The sequence below is a fragment of the Eschrichtius robustus genome, chromosome 2 (genome assembly GCF_028021215.1).
Source record: "Eschrichtius robustus isolate mEscRob2 chromosome 2, mEscRob2.pri, whole genome shotgun sequence".
Classification (NCBI taxonomy): Eukaryota; Metazoa; Chordata; class Mammalia; order Artiodactyla; family Eschrichtiidae; genus Eschrichtius; species Eschrichtius robustus.
The window spans coordinates 178733506-178750200 of NC_090825.1; the positions used below are offsets into that span (position 1 = coordinate 178733506).

The following is a 16695-nucleotide window of genomic DNA, read 5'->3' on the forward strand; positions in this document are numbered from 1 at the left end:
GACGCCGCAGTCCCTGCGGGTGACACTGAGGCAAGGGGCAGCCCCGAGTCCCCAGTCTCTCCGCCCTGTTCTGTGCCTCTCCGGGGCCAGGCTGGGGTGAAGGCCCCCGGGACCCCAGAAGCCTCTGACACATGTCTTTCGGAAAGCGAGGAGGGAATTCGAGATGACAAACCCCCACCCTTGCCTGGAGCAGTTGGAGAAACTGAGTCACCCCTCCGCAGAGCTTGGCGACCAAGATGGCACCGAATTTGGTTGGATCCTAAAAGACCTGTCATAGAACCCAAGGACCGCCCCCAAGTGAGGACGAGGGTACAGGAGGCCTTGACTGGCCCTGGGGTCCAGGGATTCCCACCTGCTCAGGTGCATCGAGTGACAGACACTTAACAAGCCCCTGCTGTGTATTCAAAGCCAGCTCCGTCTCTTCCTTCCATCCTCCCAGCTGCCCCAGGGGAGAGGGGCTTGTTCCCCTCTCCTAGGGGTGGTATGAAGGGCACAGCACCCGATAAGATGCTCAGTTCGGGGCCAGCCACCCAAACGATACACAAAACCAAAGGATCACAACCGGCCCCGGGGTCTCCAGACATTCCTTAAAGACACCCCTCCCCAGCAGGTTCCAGACCCGACCTGCGGCCCCAACACAGACACACAGCCTGGATGCTTACGCTCATTTTATTATAAAAAAATACAGAATCCAAAGTTGATTGTGACGGGGTTGCGGGGGTGGGGGTGGGGGGGGCCGTCGCCAGCTCCAGGCATGGCAATGCCGCCCGCCCACGACCCCTACAAAAGCCCCCCACTGGCGTGCCCGAGCCATCTCCCGGCGGCCGAGCACCATATATATTTATATATAATATATATAAAACACAGATCAGGAAAGGCGGGTAGAAATATGAAATCTGTATAAATGCGCTGTTTACTTCATTAGAGTGTTTTTGGGAGGGGGTTTCTCTTTTTTGGTGGTGATGTTCCCCTCCCCCCCATTTTGTTTTGTCCTGTTTTCCCTTTTCTTACAAACATTATTAGTCATACAGTAGAGGGAAGGGGGTCTGACAGACAAAGGAGCTTATTGTGAAGTGCGGCTTCTACGCTAAAAAGTCTACCCCAACCCCCCCCCATCAAAATAAAAGCACCGCCCCCCATGAAGGGGTGAGAGAAAAAGAAACATTCCAGTCCATCCTCAGGAATACAGTAAAAATAAATCACAGTATATACTTGCTGGCTCTATTTACAGAAATATAACGTCTTCTCGGCCTCGGGGGCGACTGTGTGAGGCTGGGCAGACAGGTGGGGCCTACATCATCTCTAAGACGTTGTGATGCTATGATTTCGAGGGGGCCGGGGCTCCATGGTGGCCGCTGGTGAAACCCCGTGGTTTTCTGCTCTAGGAGACAATCACCAGGAGGGAGGAGGGTAGAGCTGGCAGGACAGGGGTCTGAGGGCCCCGGACCGGAATCGGGGGGACTCACCACCCGCCCCTTCTGCCTCAGGCCAGCCTGTCCCGTGGCACCTGGGGTTCCACTCCATGGTTGCCTCCACCCAGGACCCAACAAATGGAGTGACCAGGCCAGGGGTGCCCCAGTCCCCCTCCCCTCAAGGGGGCCAGGGACCCCTGCCCCGTCTGTCCATTCTGTTTCCTTCCCAAAGTCGCAGGCGACAGCAAGGAATAAATTAAATTAAAAACTCAAGTCTTTCTGATGCAACCATGAAAAATACACTTAAAAAACAAAAACAAAAACCAACATCACCAAGAGATCCCAGGGTTCAGCAGGTCCCCCGGACAAGACAGCATGGCCAGGAGCTGAGCAGACACCCGGCCCCTCTGGCACAGGGTTGGGGGACCTCGGCTGCCCTCACCCCCCTCCAGCCCTGGCGCGGGTGGACGGCCCCCTGCCCGGCGAAGCAGCACCAGTCGTGGGAGAAGCGGAGTCTCTATTTGGTCTCGGAGGCGGGCCATCAGGGCGGGGCCAACGTCCCATTGGGGACTAGGAGCCCAGGAGGGTCCACAGCACGGGGACGGTGCTGAGGAAGAGCTGGCAGCTGCGCAGGCCGCTGCATGAGTTATTGCTGGTGAAGATGGGCTCGGGGGCCTCATACAGGGTCTCGTCTGGGTAGACAGGGAGACAGGGGGGTCAGTGGCAGGCCTCCCACCCCCCACCCTGCTTCCTAGACCTCACCACGACCTGACATTGTTAAACATCTCCATTACGGGACTTCCCTGGCGGTCCAGTGGTTAAGACTCCGCGCTCCCAATGCAGGGGGCACGGGTTCCACCCTTGGTCAGAGAGCTAAGATCCCATATGCACTGCGCAGCCAAAAAAAAAAAAAAAAAAATCTCCATTTCGCTGCACCTCCGAGGGCACAGAGATTTCTGTCCACCTCGGCTGAGGCTGTGCCTCCAGTGCAGAGCATGGCAATCAGCAGGCGCCGGGTGAAGTGGCGAGGCTGCAGGATCCCCCTTCCCCATGTTTCAGGAGCTCAGAACACAGACCCGTTGGTCCATCTCAGAGAACTTCCGTGATACCCGCTCACTGGGTGAAGGGGGCTTCGGCCTCAATGAAGCCCAGCCACGGACTTCAACCCTCGTTCTTGAAGGTCTGAAATGGCCCCATTTGCAGATGGAAAAACAGAGGCTCAGGCAGGGCCTGTCCCAGCCATCGCTGAGGTTGTGGGACTCCCCAGGCTATGCCATGACCGCCTCCTAACTCCGCTGACGACTCACTGGGTTCTGTGAGTTGAGGAGCCTACATGAACCCCCACCGATAACTTACTGGTCGGTCGCACGTAAACCTTCAGCCGCAGGCAGGGTCGGTCCACAGCATTGGGGGGCGTGGCAGCTGGAAGAAAGGGGTTGGGGGTTAGTAGGGCAGGAGGCTCTTGGTGCCTGAGACCTCTTGGGGCTGTATCCCCTTCCCTATGCCGGCAACCCAACCCTGACCCCAGGTTGGGGAATCCACCCATAAAACTCCTCATCATACATCAAAGCCCCAGACACAATGCCCATGATTTCCCAGAAGTCTTCTTGCATTCTCCCCCTACCTCTCAGTTTGCTGAATCCTAACCCCAGAGACGGGGGTCAGGTGAGGTGTCTATGTCACCCCAGGGCTCCATCTCACCCCAGGGCATCACAGGGCAAAGTTCAAAGGTGATGAATAAAAATAGGTGTGTTTCCAGACAGCAAAAAAAGGGAATTCCCTGGCGGTCCAGTGGTTAGCTTTCACTGCCAGGGGCACGGCTTCCATCCTTGGTCGGGGAACTAAGATCCCGCATGCCGTGCAGCACGGCCAAAAACAAAACAAAACAAAAATCAAACAGCAAAAAAAAAAAAATCAGTGTAACCAAATGATTGACCAGGGATCAAATCCCTGCTCTCAGGGTGCCTGTCGGCAAGTCACCCCCTATCTGGACCTCATCTGGCCCATGGGAGGTGCTTTGGAAATCATTCTTTCCATCTGGGTGACGCCAGGAACCCAGTTACCCCTGGGAAGGAGGCAGCTTCCGGCCTCACCTGGAGAGCGACCCACACCGCCGAGTCATGTGCAGGCCGAAGTGCATTGGGTCCTCACACCTAAAATTCCACCATAGGGCTCCCAGCTTCTTGGCCCACTTGGCGGGCGGGGGAGGTACCAGAGCATCAGCCATGAGTCAGGAGGGAGGAGCTCGGGGACCAGGACAGGGGCAGGGAGGGAGGCCTGAGGCCCTGCGGGGGTTGGGGCTCACACACGTGAACAGGCACGGGCACCCACACGGCTGCGGCTGGGCCTGCCCCCGCCTGTGCTCTCGGTCGGTCCTCTCTGTGGCCATCACCTCTGCCCGCCCCCCAGAAGCCCCTCGTGCTGGGAGATGAAGATAAAAAGCACGTAATAAAAGTAACATTCATCACAGAGATAGGACGAATAATTACAATAATTATCTTTATGAAACTCCCGTCTCGGAAAGAAAAATGTAATTTTTCGGAAAGAAAAATTTAATTTTTCTTATATTATGGAGACTTAATTTAAGCACCTTCTTCCCCTCCCCCACCCCTTCTTCCCTGAATTAAAAATTCCAAATAGAGCAGAGAAAGGAGGAAATGGGAGCCTTGTAGAGTTTAATTTGACTCAGCAGGAACCTGGGTGGCGAGGCGCTGGTTCCCTCTCCGAAGCCCCGGGGGCAGACCCCCCCCCCCCACCTGCTCCCCATCAGCCCCCAGGGCGCTGAGAAATGGGACTCCACAATCCGTTGAAGTCTCACCGCCTCGGGAGAGGCATCAGTCAGATGCCAAGGTGGGCTCCCTGATACCCCCTCTCGGCAGGGGCGATGCCTGGACCCCAGTATTCCTGGTTTAGGTTCTCAGACTACAGTCTGCCAAGGCCCCACTGAACAGGAACTTGAACCCAGGCCCGACTCTGCCGCCTCCCCAGACCCTGCCCTTGGCACTTGATGGGAAGGAAAAAGGGGCCCCTTGGGAATCCCTGATGCCCAGGACAGGTGGGGGCAGCCTACCTGGCCCCCCCCGCAAGGCTCACAGCGGGGCACGCATGCCCAGTGTCCCAAGGCTGCCACCAGCTGACAGTGAAAAGTCCCACGCTCCTCGGGGAATCTGGGCGCGGGTGGGCCGCTGGGAGATGGGGGGTGGGCCCGGGAGACCCCTGCCGGGTCCAGGGTTGGTCGCCCTCACCCCCTCCCTCAAGATTCCGCAGGCCTCAGTTTCCCGCCTCAGTGCAATGGGGGGACGGCACCCCCGGTCTCAGTGTGGGACAGGCTGACCACATGGTCCCAGTCCAGAGGCCCAGAGGCTTATCCAGAGGCCGAGGTCACAGCGGGGCTTGCGGGGAGGATGGCGAGACCACCGGAGCGCCCGCCCGGAGACGGAGGCCAGCGCGGAGGAGGGGGCACCCCCCCTCCCCGCGCCCCTGGCCCGCCCCCACTCACAGATGTAGTAGTACTCATGGCCCGGGCGGAACTCGAAGCCCAGCGAGAAGGGCGTGAAGAGCTGGAACTTCTCCGAGAACTTGAGCGGCCCCCCGGGCGCCGCGGGCCGGTTACACTCCCAGCGCTTGAAGCCGCGCTGCCGGTGGTCGCAGGAGGCGTGGCCCTCGCCGTTGACCATGTACAGCACGTAGTGCTCCATGCGCTCGGCCGGCGGCAGTGGCGCCCCGTAGTGCGGGCAGTAGATGTCCAGGTAGTCGTTGATGCTCACCTCCACCGTGTAGCCGCCGCCGTCGTCCGCCGCGCCCGCGTGGAACCTGGGGGCGGGGCCGGCGGTCAGCGCGGGGGGAGGGGCGGGGCCCGAGATGGGGATGACGGATCAGTGCAAGGGAGAAGGGGAGGGTCAGGGATGGGGTAAATGGAGAGGGGTCAGCGGTCAGCGCGTGGGAGGGGACGGGGTAGGGGACAGGAAGCACGAAGGCGGGTGGAGACGGGTCAGTGCAGGTAGAAAGGGGTAGGTCAGAGATGGGGAAGGGGGAGGGGTTAGGGGACCGATGGGCGGGCACCCTACCCACAGACAGGTGCCAGGGTCCGAGCCCACGGCCCCCTGCCTGGCACAACCCTGCCCCACCAAGGCCACAGCAGGCTCCTTGACACTGGGACTAGCGCTGAGCCCACGAGGTGGGCGCTGGGGAAGAGGGGCTGCCGCCAGGCATTCTAGATAACCACGTGCAAACGAGCAGGCGCCACGTGACTCGGAGCCCCCCAGTCTCTCCACCCCCTGCAGAATCCACATCTGGGCCCCTCAGCCGCAACAGACCTGGCCCAAGATGTCCCCCACCCCACCAGGAAGTCCCTCTCCAAAAACCTTACTGCTTGACTTCGATGCCCCCTCCTCCAGGCAGCCCCCCACGCCATCCCCAGATGCAGCCTCCTCAGCTTTCCTTTTGCAGATTTGCCTGCCAAGAAGGCCGAGGGCAAGACTATACTTTCAGGGATCATTTCTATAGTTCGTTACTAGAGAGGTTTCAATATTACTCAGCCATAAAAAAAAATGAAATTGAGTTATTTGTAGTGAGGTGGATGGACCGAGAGTCTGTCATACAGAGTGAAATAAGTCAGAAAGAGAAAAATAAATACCGTATGCTAACACATACATATGGAATCTAAAAAAAAATAAAATGGTTCTGAAGAACCTAGGGCCAGGACAGGAATAAAAACGCGGACATAGAGAATGGACTTGAGGACACGGGGAGGGGGAAGGCTAAGCTGGGACAAAGTGAGAGAGTGGCATGGACATATATACACTACCGAATGTAAAATAGATAGCTAGTGGGAAGCAGCCACATAGCACAGGGAGATCAGCTCGGTGCTTTGTGACCACCTAGAGGGGTGGGATAGGCAGGGTGGGAGGGAGACGCAAGAGGGAGGGGATATGGGGATATATGTATACGTATAGCTGATTCACTTTGTTATAAAGCAGAAACTAACACACCATTGTAAAGCAATTATACTCCGATAAAGATGTTAAAAGAAAAAAAAAAAAGAAGAAGGCCGAGGGCAGTGTGGGACACAGGCCAAGTGTTCCCAGCCTCTCTCTGGGGCAAGCTCTGCCCCTCCCCTAGCCTCAGTTTCCCCAGAGGGGGCGGGGTTTGGCATAAAGGATGCTCAGGCCCTCCCTCGCTCAGTCCAACTCAGGGGTGCCCTGGGTTCAAGCCCCCCAGCCCCACCCCTTCCATCCTGTGTGACATCCTTCCTTCTTCCTCCAGAGCCTCCAAAATCTGGCAGCTACCCCTCAACTTCCTGGTCACCCCACCAGCCTCCCCACCCCTGACACCTCCACCCCCAAGCCCTGCCTCCCAGGCTTTGCTCTGGAGGTCTCCCCACACTGTCATGCAGCCTGCACCCCTTTCTCTGGGGGTGGGGGGGCTCCTGACCCAGGCTCATCTGTCAAGGATGGAGGTCAGCTGAGCGAGGGACCAGCAGCTCCCCTTCCATCACCGCCTCGGGCTACAGCGCCAGGAGCCCCTAGACCTCCTGGATGCGGTGCCCCGGGCCCGTCACGTAAACGTGGCCTGGACCGAGGGGGGACAAGGGGGCCTCCCGAGAGGGGCTTATTAGCACATAAAAGGCCTGAGCATCAGAGGGCTGGGGGACGGGCTCCCCCAGCCTCCTCCACTCTCTGTATCGGCTGGGAAACTGAGGCCCGGTGCGGGTCAGAGGCAGGGAGGGCTGCTAGGATCCCAGCCGCGCCGCTGCCTCCGTGCCCACCGTGCCAGCCGCCCCGGCCCATGGGAGGGAGCAAGGTGGCCCCCGTGCCGGGTGCGCTATTCCCCACAGCTGGCACCTGAGGGGGCAGCTGGATTATCAGATGGCATCGGCTGGCCACCCGCCCGTGAGACTGAGCCAGGTGGGGGCGAGGGCTCCTGGGAACCCAGAGCTGGAATGACGGAGACAGGGGACCCGCTCACGGTGCCTCAGTCTCCCCCTCCGTCAGCAGGGACCCAGCGTGATGATTCACGTCTGGGGCTGAGGTCAAGGCTCGCAGAACTTCAGGTTGGGGAGCGGGGGAGTGGATTCACCTCCAGCCCCTTCCCTGCTCCACTGGGTTCGTCCAGGGGCGGGGAGGCCACCCCCTCTCGCAGAGGTGGGAAGGCGTTTGCAGAATCAATGTGTCTGGCCTCGGGGGTCAGTTGGGGGCCAAGGAACCTCCAATGTGGGTCAGTCACAGGTTGGAACCCAGCTGGGTCTCAGCTCCTCTTCTCAAAGCCTCAGTTTCCAGCTCTGTGCCGTGGGGATGGTCCTCAAGGCCGATGGGAGAACTCCAGCTCTGTACACAGCGGGCACTGCACAGATGCATGTGGGGCGGCCCTGGGTCGGGCTGGGACCCTGCCCGTCCCTCAGGCAGCCCCACGGCTGGCCAGGCACGGGCGTCTCATTGACCGGCCGCGTCCTCCGGCCCCTTGGGCACGATCGATGCAGAGGCTGCTCCAGGCTTCTTGAAAAGCCATTTTCGCTCCTTCCCGGCCCCACCGAAAGCCCCATTGATCAGCCGATGGACGGCAGCTGTGGCCCAGCAGCCGCCCAGGGACCCAGCCTCACCCAGGTGGGCCCTGCAGGGGAGGCTGTGACGGGGAACCACAGGCAGCGGGGGGAGTCCTGGTCCTGGCCTCCGGCCCTCCGTGTTGCCCCTTGCCCTGGCACGCCGCCGAGGGACGTACACTCAACCCGAAAGAGAACGTGACTCCACGCACAGTCTTTCTGGCGGGAACGGACTCCCGAAGGTGGGCTCCCCTTTCCTCCTGCCTGTCCCATCAGGCTTGCCTCCCTCCCCCCGTGACACCTGCGCCGTCAGGTCCCCCCAGCTCACTTTCTGAAGAACATCAGAGACAGAAGCCGCTTTGCTGTCTCAGAGGCTGGACACCTGGGCCCCACTAGGGCGGCCGGACTCCTGGCCTCCCAAAATCCAGGGCTCACTTCTCTGAGTGTATATCAGACCCCGTGACCCACTGTCTCAAAGCCCTCCATTGGCTCCCCCAACACAGAACAAAATCCACAGTCCTCCCAGGCCCACGAGGCCGCACGTGGCCCCCGTCCTTCCCCAACCTCATCGCCCTCTGGCTCCCCCAGCTCACTCCCCTCCAGGCACACCAGCCTCCGGGCTGCTCCTGGTCCCACCCCAGGGCCTTTTTTTTTTGGCTGCGTTGGGTCTTCGTTGCTGCACGTGGGCTTTCTCTAGTTGCGGCGAGGGGGGGCTACTCTTTGTTGCTGTGCACGGGCTTCTCTTCTCTTGTTGCAGTTGCGGAGCACGGGCTCTAGTCGCGCGCGGGCTTCAGTAGTTGTGGTGCCTGGGCTCAGCAGTTATGGCTCGTGGGCTCTAGAGTGCAGGCTCAGTAGTTGCGGAGCACGGGCTTAGCCGCTCCACAGCATGTGGGATCTTCCCGGACCAGGGCTCGAACCCGGGTCCCCTGCATTGGCAGGCGGATTCCTAATCACTGTGCCACCAGGGAAGCCCCCACCCCAGGGCCCTTGCACATGCCGTTCCCTCTGCCTGGCACGTTTTTCCCTACTTTTCCCAACTCATCTCGTTTGGACATCATCGTATTTATACCTTTAAGCAGCCCATTGTCTGCCTTCCTTGGATCCTGGGGGTCGGCCTCCTTCTCTGCCCTTTTCCCTGTAGCCCGCACAGGCCCTGTATACAGTGGTGCTCGATATATGTTTGCTAATCAAACAAAGGCCAAAGACTCGAGGTCTCTGAGGTGCTAGAGTCATGGGGAGCAGAAAGCTGCCCCCCAGGTGGGGGAGTGAGGAACCCAGACAGGCGGGTCCCCAGGAGACGCCTACACCCACACACACACCTGAGCTCTGGCCGCCTAAATGGACCATTTTTCTCCCTTCCCTGCTCTAAAATAGTGACGGCCTTGCTGCGTTGGCATTCCTGTTCCAAGTTGGCGCCTCGCCCCTGCTCAGGGTGACGCTTATGCAGGGGAGCGGGCCCCCACCCCAAACGGAGCCTGGTGAGAGCAAGACAAAGCCTTCATTTCCTCCGTTAGTGCCGAAGCCTGATATGCAAATGCTCCGCGGGAGCGGCGGATAGAGATCGAAATTCTCACTAAGGGGTTAATGACTGACTTGGGATGGTTCCCAGACAGAGGGCTCCCGAGGCTTTCAGACCTCCCCGCCCCCGCCCCGCCACACCTTCACCCCCAGCTGCTCACCCTGCCGGCCTCCTGCCAACGTCCACCCTGCAGGCCGCCCCCCCCAAAGCCCAGGTGACCCTTACCCGCCACCCACCCACCCACCCACCACCCCTTCCCCAGCAACGCCCAGCCCGCAGCTAATCAGGACTGTCCAGTTGGGCGACTGTCAAGTCATTAGATGCTAATAGCAAAGCCACTGATTAGGAGTCTCACCCAAAATGGGGGTGGGGTGCTGTGCCACCTTCCCAGACTGGAAACTGAGGCACGGGCAAGGCGGGCAGTGGAGTCTGTGTCCCCCTCACTCCCTGTGGCTCTGCCTCTATCTCCCTTGTCTGAGTCCATGCACAGCTCCTACTAAAGGCACTCAGACGTGCCAACAAAGATCCCAGCAAACAGCACGCCCAGGCCGGCCTGAGTGGGCAAAACAGCCCCGAGGCCCAGGGTGGGCCGAGCTTGCCCATCCCCACCTGCCACCCCCAGCAAGACCCCTGAGACCTGTGTCCTCCCCCAGCTTTTCTAGGGGCCAAGAAGACATGTCCCCCATCCAAGGCCTGGCCGCCTTCCTCCTGCTGGTGGGAAGTGGGGAGGACCTCCCAGAAAATTAGGGCCCCAAGGTGGTGCAGGATCAGCTGAGAAAGGACGATTATGGCCTTGTGTGTGGATGGGTAAACTGAGGCACGGGTCCCAGATCTGAAGCAAGAGGTAAACAAATGGGGCTGGGTGGGCAGGAAAGGTAGGGGGAGGCCCTCAGGGCCACCCCACCCCTCAGGCCTTGGTCTGAGGCAGGAGGAGGCCCAGGTGCACGGTCCCCGGGGCACACCTGCCTCGGTCACCGCGCCCTCCTCTGCCCCCCGGTGTGCATGGCGTCCCTGATGCTCCTCGGCCAGCCGCAGACGTGGCTGCCTCTTGGAGGGGTCACCCCACTGGACTCGACTTCCTCATGGCCACCGAGGAGTCACTTTCTCTGGGTCCATGAAACGGGGGCTTAAGGGGGAGCCCGACCCATGGGGTGGGCAGGTTAGGGGGTGCATGGCTGGGTTGGGGCGGGCGAGGGGCAACGTGGCCCGGGTGGTGGAACGAGCCCCTCGAAGCCAGGGTCCCTGCGTGGGAGGGTGTGTGGGGACAGGCCCCCCCGCCCCCCAGGGCCGGCTGGTGCAGAGCTCGGACTCTGGCTTCTGTGCTCCCAGCCTTCCGCTGCGCGTCCGCCATGGGGCAGCCACAAAGGCGGCTCTGCCCTCTCCCCGCGTGGCCCACCAGGTGGGGGATGCAGCCAAGCCCCCTCTGGACCCGTTTCCAAAGAGACAATTTCCCCAAAGCAGCACCTGGCGGAGGGGGGCAAGGCTGGCCGAGTGCCGGGTCCTGAGGAGGAGGAAAGGGGAAGGGGGGTGTCCCAGAGAAAACCTGCTGCGAGGCGGGACCTCCCCCAGCAGGCCCGGCTCGGAAGCTGCGGAACCAGCCATCGGCCCTGCAAGAAGCCTGTCTTCCAGACCCCCGTTCACGCACCTGCCGTCCCGAGGAAAACCACCTTTGCACCCATGACCTCGAGGGACCCGTGAACCTCACGGGACGTCTGCTGGGGGGTCCCGAGGTCAGAGACGGCCGCCCCTTCCCCGGCCCAGCTCCCAGGCAGGCTGGAGGCGCCCCCCCGCACCGCCCTGTGTCCTGAGCTGGTCCCTAGCCTCGGTTCCTTCCTCTGCAAACTGAGCAGCCTGGGCAGGGGAGAGGTCCACTGCGGGGAGGGACCAAGGCTGGGGACAGGAAGCCTGTGGACCCCAGCTTCAGCGCCCAGGCCCCTGGCAGGGTTGGGGGTATCTGAGAAACACCCCGCAGCCCCGGCACTGCGGTTCCCCCCCTAACGTCACGACTGCTGCAGACGTGAGGGCCTGGTCCCCAAGGCTCCCCCGCTTGCCCACAGGAGCTGCATCGGTTTCCCCTCCCCCTCGGGGGCCTCTGATTCCCTGGGGTCACGCCCATGCCTCGCCCGTCCACGCTGCGCCCTGCCGCCATCTGCAGAGTGACAAAACCCACCGGCCCACTTCCTGGAGGAGGCGCGGGGGCTCCGAGCAGCCAAGCTGCCCACCCGAGGGCACAGCCGGGCTTCCCAGATCCCCGAGTCCGAGCCCCGGCCCCCCACGGCCCCCCAGACCCATGGATCCGCACTCTCCAAGCCACCCCCCACCCAACCCTGCAAGCCGGTGGTCGAGCCTCTTCCAAAGGAAACAAAAAAGCCTCATGCGGCAAAATATGGCATCGCCCCCTTCAAAGCCGGTTCCCCGGAGGCCTGGACGAGGCTGGCAGGGGCCGGGGTGCCCGACATCCCCCCCCCATGGGGAAGATGCTGCCCAGTCGCCATCTTCCCACCCGGTCGTTTGAGAGGGGAACGTGGCTGCTGCCCACACCCGAGGGTGATCAGAGCCTCCACCCGGGTCCGCACCGCTGGGTCCACCCGGGCTACAGGCCCCCAACCAGGTGCGGGGCCCCGGGGACAGCGGGTGTCCTGCCGGTGCCATCTCTGAACCTCGATGGCCCCTCTGCACCGAGGGTGGCACGGTGCCCATGGGACCTGGCCACGTCCCCCCAGCAGGAACCCACTGGGCTGGAGGAGGGGGCGGAGGAGGAGCGGCCGGGCGGGCAGGGAGGGCAAGCTGTGCCCCCACTGGTGTGGAGTGTCTGCCCCCTCACCGGAGCCCCCGGGACGGCCAGAGCTGGGCCACACACGCAGATACTCTAAAGACATGCATGCATCCCACATACAGATGCACCTGCTCCCCAGGTGCCAATCTGCACACACAGATATACACACGCACCTCAGACACCACGTACATCCCACACCCAGACACACTGCTGCAAACACGCATGCACCCCGCACACGTGTGTACTCCAGGCACACTCACGTGGGCGCATGCACACGTCCAGGGCCAGGGTCGCCGTGCACACGTAGGCACATGAGCGTCTGTGTGGCGGGGTGACGCATGTGCTCCACGCACACAGTTCTGCACCTCCCAGGGCCCCAGGACCCCCGAACATCATGGGCGAGAACACGCAGCTACACGCAGTGACACGTGCAGACACACCCTGCAGCTCAAAGAGACTCCTGGGTGCCCCCGGGTCCCCCATGTACACAGATGCACCCGCAGCCCCACGCTCGGCCCGTGAGCAGTCGACCAGGACCCCCGGCCCAGTCCCACCAGGGCCGCGGACAGGTCCAGAGACGCCCGGCAGCCAGCCCGGGAGTGCCCGGCCCAGGCAGGGGCCGGCCGGAGAGACGGCTGGACAGCCGGCTGGTCGGGGTGCCGGGGCCAGGTGGCTGGACTGGGCTCCACCCTTTGGCTGCGGCGGAGGTGGGTGCAGGGCTCCCTGGCAACGTCCGCCAGCCTCACGTGCGCAGGAAATACACGGCACAGCAGGAGAATGCAACTGGGGAGACATAGCCACATACGCATTACCTCGGCGCGGGTACCAGGCCCGGCCGGGCGAGGGTGGCCGGCCTCACTGAGCCCACCTGGGCGCACTCATCCCCTCCCACCCCTGCTCCTCCGCTGGCTGCCCGACCGCCCCCCACCCGAGCCTGCCCAGCCCTGGCTCCGTCCCCGTCCCCACGGTGCCTTTTGTGTGCGCCCCTGTCTCCGGCACGGCCCCTGTCCCCGGCACGGCCCCTGTCTCCCGCACGGCCCCCGTCCCTGCGTTCCCCATCTCCTCCTCCTGCCGCCGCCACCAATCTCTCTGTTTCGACCCCATCCTTGTCTCTCCCCGCACAGGCCCATCTCTGCCCGCAGGACTGCCTCCTGCGTGGGGCCTGCTCAATGACTCCACACCTCTCCCCGCACCCCCGGACCCTGGCAGCTGCCCCCGGGACTGGGTGCCCTCAGGAAATCTCCATTCCGGGTGCCCTCGGACCCCGAGGCAGGACGGCACCCCTCCTCCCGTGACTGGCACACACCCTGTCACCGGACGCAGATTCCAGTCCAGACACCCCTGGACACGAAACCTCCTGAGGGGCCCCCGGGCCTCCAAGGCCCCCTTTGGAAGAGCCCCTGAACCTCAGCGATGGATGGAGCCCCAATTCTGGACCCAACCGGGCTTCTTGGGCAAGGGGCTCCCCAGGGCCCCAGACCCCATCGCAAGAGGTCGGGGAGGTCACCTCCCACCCAGGATGCCCCAGGCAGAGAAGGGGGAGGAGAGGTAGGAGAGGAAGGCCCTGACTGCCAGGGTCTGCGCTGGACAGCAAGGCCGTCCCCTCGGGCGGCTGGTCGGAGCAGGGCTATCAGGTCAGCAACAGGAGGTGGCCGAGCGGCCGGCCGGAGCCCGGCCCCAGGGGCTGCCTCCTTCCCGGCCGAGATCCTGCCTGAGGCCCGGTGGCAGGTGGGGCAGCAGGCGGCCCCAACGACCCCCTTCTGTCCCCGTTCGAGGCTCCTCGCGTGTCTGGCGTTTGCTAGAACAAAGGACAGGCCATGCCGGGACGGAGATTCCGGAGCTGAAACCAAAAACTTGGGCCGGGGAAGTGCTGCCCGCTGGGCTCCCTGCTCGGCCGCAAGGAAGAGCCTTAATCAAACCCACATGTGACCAGCGGGGCGGGCCGCGCGGGGGACCAGCTCCATGGTGGCCCGGCCAACCCTCCTAGGCCCGGGGTCTCTGCCCTCGGCCCCGGGGCCCAACCCCACAGCCAGGCAATGGAGGGGGGTGTCTGGGCGTGCTCCCTGCCTCCACCCAGGACCCTGACTGCCCTGGTCCCAGGCCTGCCTCAAAGATGGCCCTTTATGCAACTTTCCAGCGGAGGATGGAGAACGGTGGGGGACAGTGAGGGGATGGCGGGCTGTGGAAGGCGGTGCGGCTGGTGCTTGAAAACCGAGAGAAAGTGACTGGTAGCAGAGGGTCGGGGGGCGGGGAGGCCAGCGCCTCTACCCCCACGTGCAGCCCGGCTGGCCTCGATACAACGGTGACCGTGACCGTGGGGCTGACCAGGAGCAGCAGGACCCCGAAGCCCCATCTCCCACGGATCCCCAGCCCGCTCCAGCCTCCCAGACTCTGGATGGCCCGAAGTGTCTGCTGCTGTCCAGGATGTGGTCAGTCACCAGCAAACTTTTCTCACTCGACAAACAAGGGCTTCTGCTGCCCCCCAGATGGCACTCAGCGCCTGACACCGAGGAGGACTGCAGGCAGGCGGGCGGGGCAACTCGGCCGGGCGTGGCAGGCTGGGCACAAGGCCACCTGGGTCCCTGCCCCAGCTCTGCTCCCCTGGCCGTGACCTTGAGCCAGCCGCTCGGCCCCTCTGTGCCTCAGTTTCCCCACCAGCGCCAGGACAGGAGAGGACGCCACCTGGTCAGGACTCCCGGGACAGACCACCAGCCCCCTTGGTGCCTCAGTCTCTCTGTCCCTGCAAAGCAGGGGCCAGGGACCCCCTGCAGCGAATATGGACGCCGGCCCGTAGGGAGGGACATTCTAACTTCCCCAAGTTCATCTGGGGACCCGCCGGCAGAACGCACCCCTGGACTCCTCCCCCGAGGGGTCACGGTCCCCCACCTCCGGGCGCAGCTCAGTGACAAGGTTCCCGGGAATCCCCACCAACTCTAAAGCCAGCGGGGGTCCCTGGAGAACCCAGAAGATAGGGTGCCCCAAGTCCGGGGAGGGAACTCAGGGCCGCACTGCATCTGAGGGTGCCAGAGGGGATCCCCAAACTCCAGGGCCGGCGGCGCGCCGGGGCATGCAGGGCGCCCAAATCTGCAGGCGGCGGGGCGCCCTGGGGGTAGATGCACACGGAGCGTGAGTCCCCCAAACTCTGGGGGCCGGAACTCCCTGGGGGCGCCCTTGGGAAGCGGGCGCCCCCACTCCGGGGGCAGCGCGCAGGGCCGCCCCGAGCCCGGGGCGGGAGACCAGGCTGGGATGGGGGCGTCCGGAGTCTCCCGGCGCCCGGTTCCCGCCCGCGGCCACGCTCACCTGGGGTTGCTGCGGTTCCAGTAGACGGCGTAGCGGTCCGAGTTGGCGCGGGCGGCGTCCTCGGCGCGCGCGAAGGGCGGCGGCGGCGGCAGCGGCAGCAGCAGCAGCAGCAGCGGCAGCAGCGGGCGCTGCGCGGGCGCCATGGCCCCGGTCCGGCCGCCGCGCTCGCCTGGCCGCCGCCTGCCAGCCGTCTCCGCCTCCTCCGCCGCCGCCGAGCGGGCGGGCGCGGGGCGGGCGGGAGGAGGGAGCGCCGGCGCTTGGAGATCCCCGGCCGCCCCCGCCTGAGCGCGCGCGACCTCGGGCGCCGGAGAAGTCAGGCGGCGGCGGGCGGGGCGCCGGGGCGCCGGCCCGGCCGCTCGGACTCTGAGAGCACGGGCCGTCGCCGCCGCACCGCCGGGGAGGGGCCGGGACTCCGGCCTTTGTCCCGCCCGAGCGCCGGGAGGGCCGCGGGCGCCCCCTCCTGCCGTGCCCCAGCCGCGCGGGGGCTGGGCGGGGGGCTCCAGCCCCCGCCGCGCCCCTACCTCTCCACCCCCCGCCCCGCCCCGCCCCGACTTTCCGGGACGCGTCCCTCCCGTCGGGCTGCCTGCACCCCCGGGGTCCTGCCCCCCCAGCTGCCCGGCCACCCCAACTCTGAGGGGCCCTGCATCCGCCCCTGTCATCACGGGGACAGGCCGGGGTCGCTGAGTTGCTCTCAGTCACCTCCATTCAAGCCACCAAGCGGGTCTCCAGAGCCTGGCCCGGCGCCAGAAGCAGAAGACACAGAGATTGCTCACCCCCATCTCCCCTCCCTCATTCAAACCCAGACCCCGAAATCTTAAACCAGGCCCAGCCAATGCCGTACCACCCTGTCCAGCCTGGTGAAGAGTTTTACAGTCAGGCTGACCAAAGTCCAAAGCCAGTGTCCACTGCTGCCACCCAGGGGGACCCCAGGGCAGTCACTTCTCCTCTCTGAGTCTGTTTGTTCATCTAGGAAACAAAATAGGAATCCTGACCTCAGCCCCTAAGGGTGCTAAGCACAGTAGGTGCCCAATACTCCCAGCAACCCGGAGTTGGGTCCAGGCCAACAGCGGGTGGGAGCACGGGGAGTCTGACCGGGGCGGAAGATAGGAAGGGCGTCAGGCAGAGGGTGCAGCTTCAGCAAGGGGCTAGA

At 63.5% G+C, this 16695-nt stretch overlaps 1 protein-coding gene and 1 pseudogene across 1 annotated transcript; one reads left to right on the forward strand and one right to left on the reverse strand.

Annotated features, from left to right (window-relative positions):
* Positions 1–710: 710 nt before the first annotated feature.
* On the reverse strand, positions 711–15688 carry EFNA2 (ephrin A2). The gene is made up of 4 exons (XM_068535071.1): positions 15546–15688; positions 4912–5225; positions 2769–2834; positions 711–2104 (listed from the first exon to the last, which is right to left on the reverse strand). Exons 1-4 carry the CDS (start codon positions 15686–15688, stop codon positions 1983–1985), a joined length of 645 nt encoding a protein of 214 aa, XP_068391172.1. The 3' UTR covers positions 711–1982.
* LOC137760383 (small nucleolar RNA U3) lies at positions 5888–6021 on the forward strand (annotated as a pseudogene).
* Positions 15689–16695: the final 1007 nt, after the last annotated feature.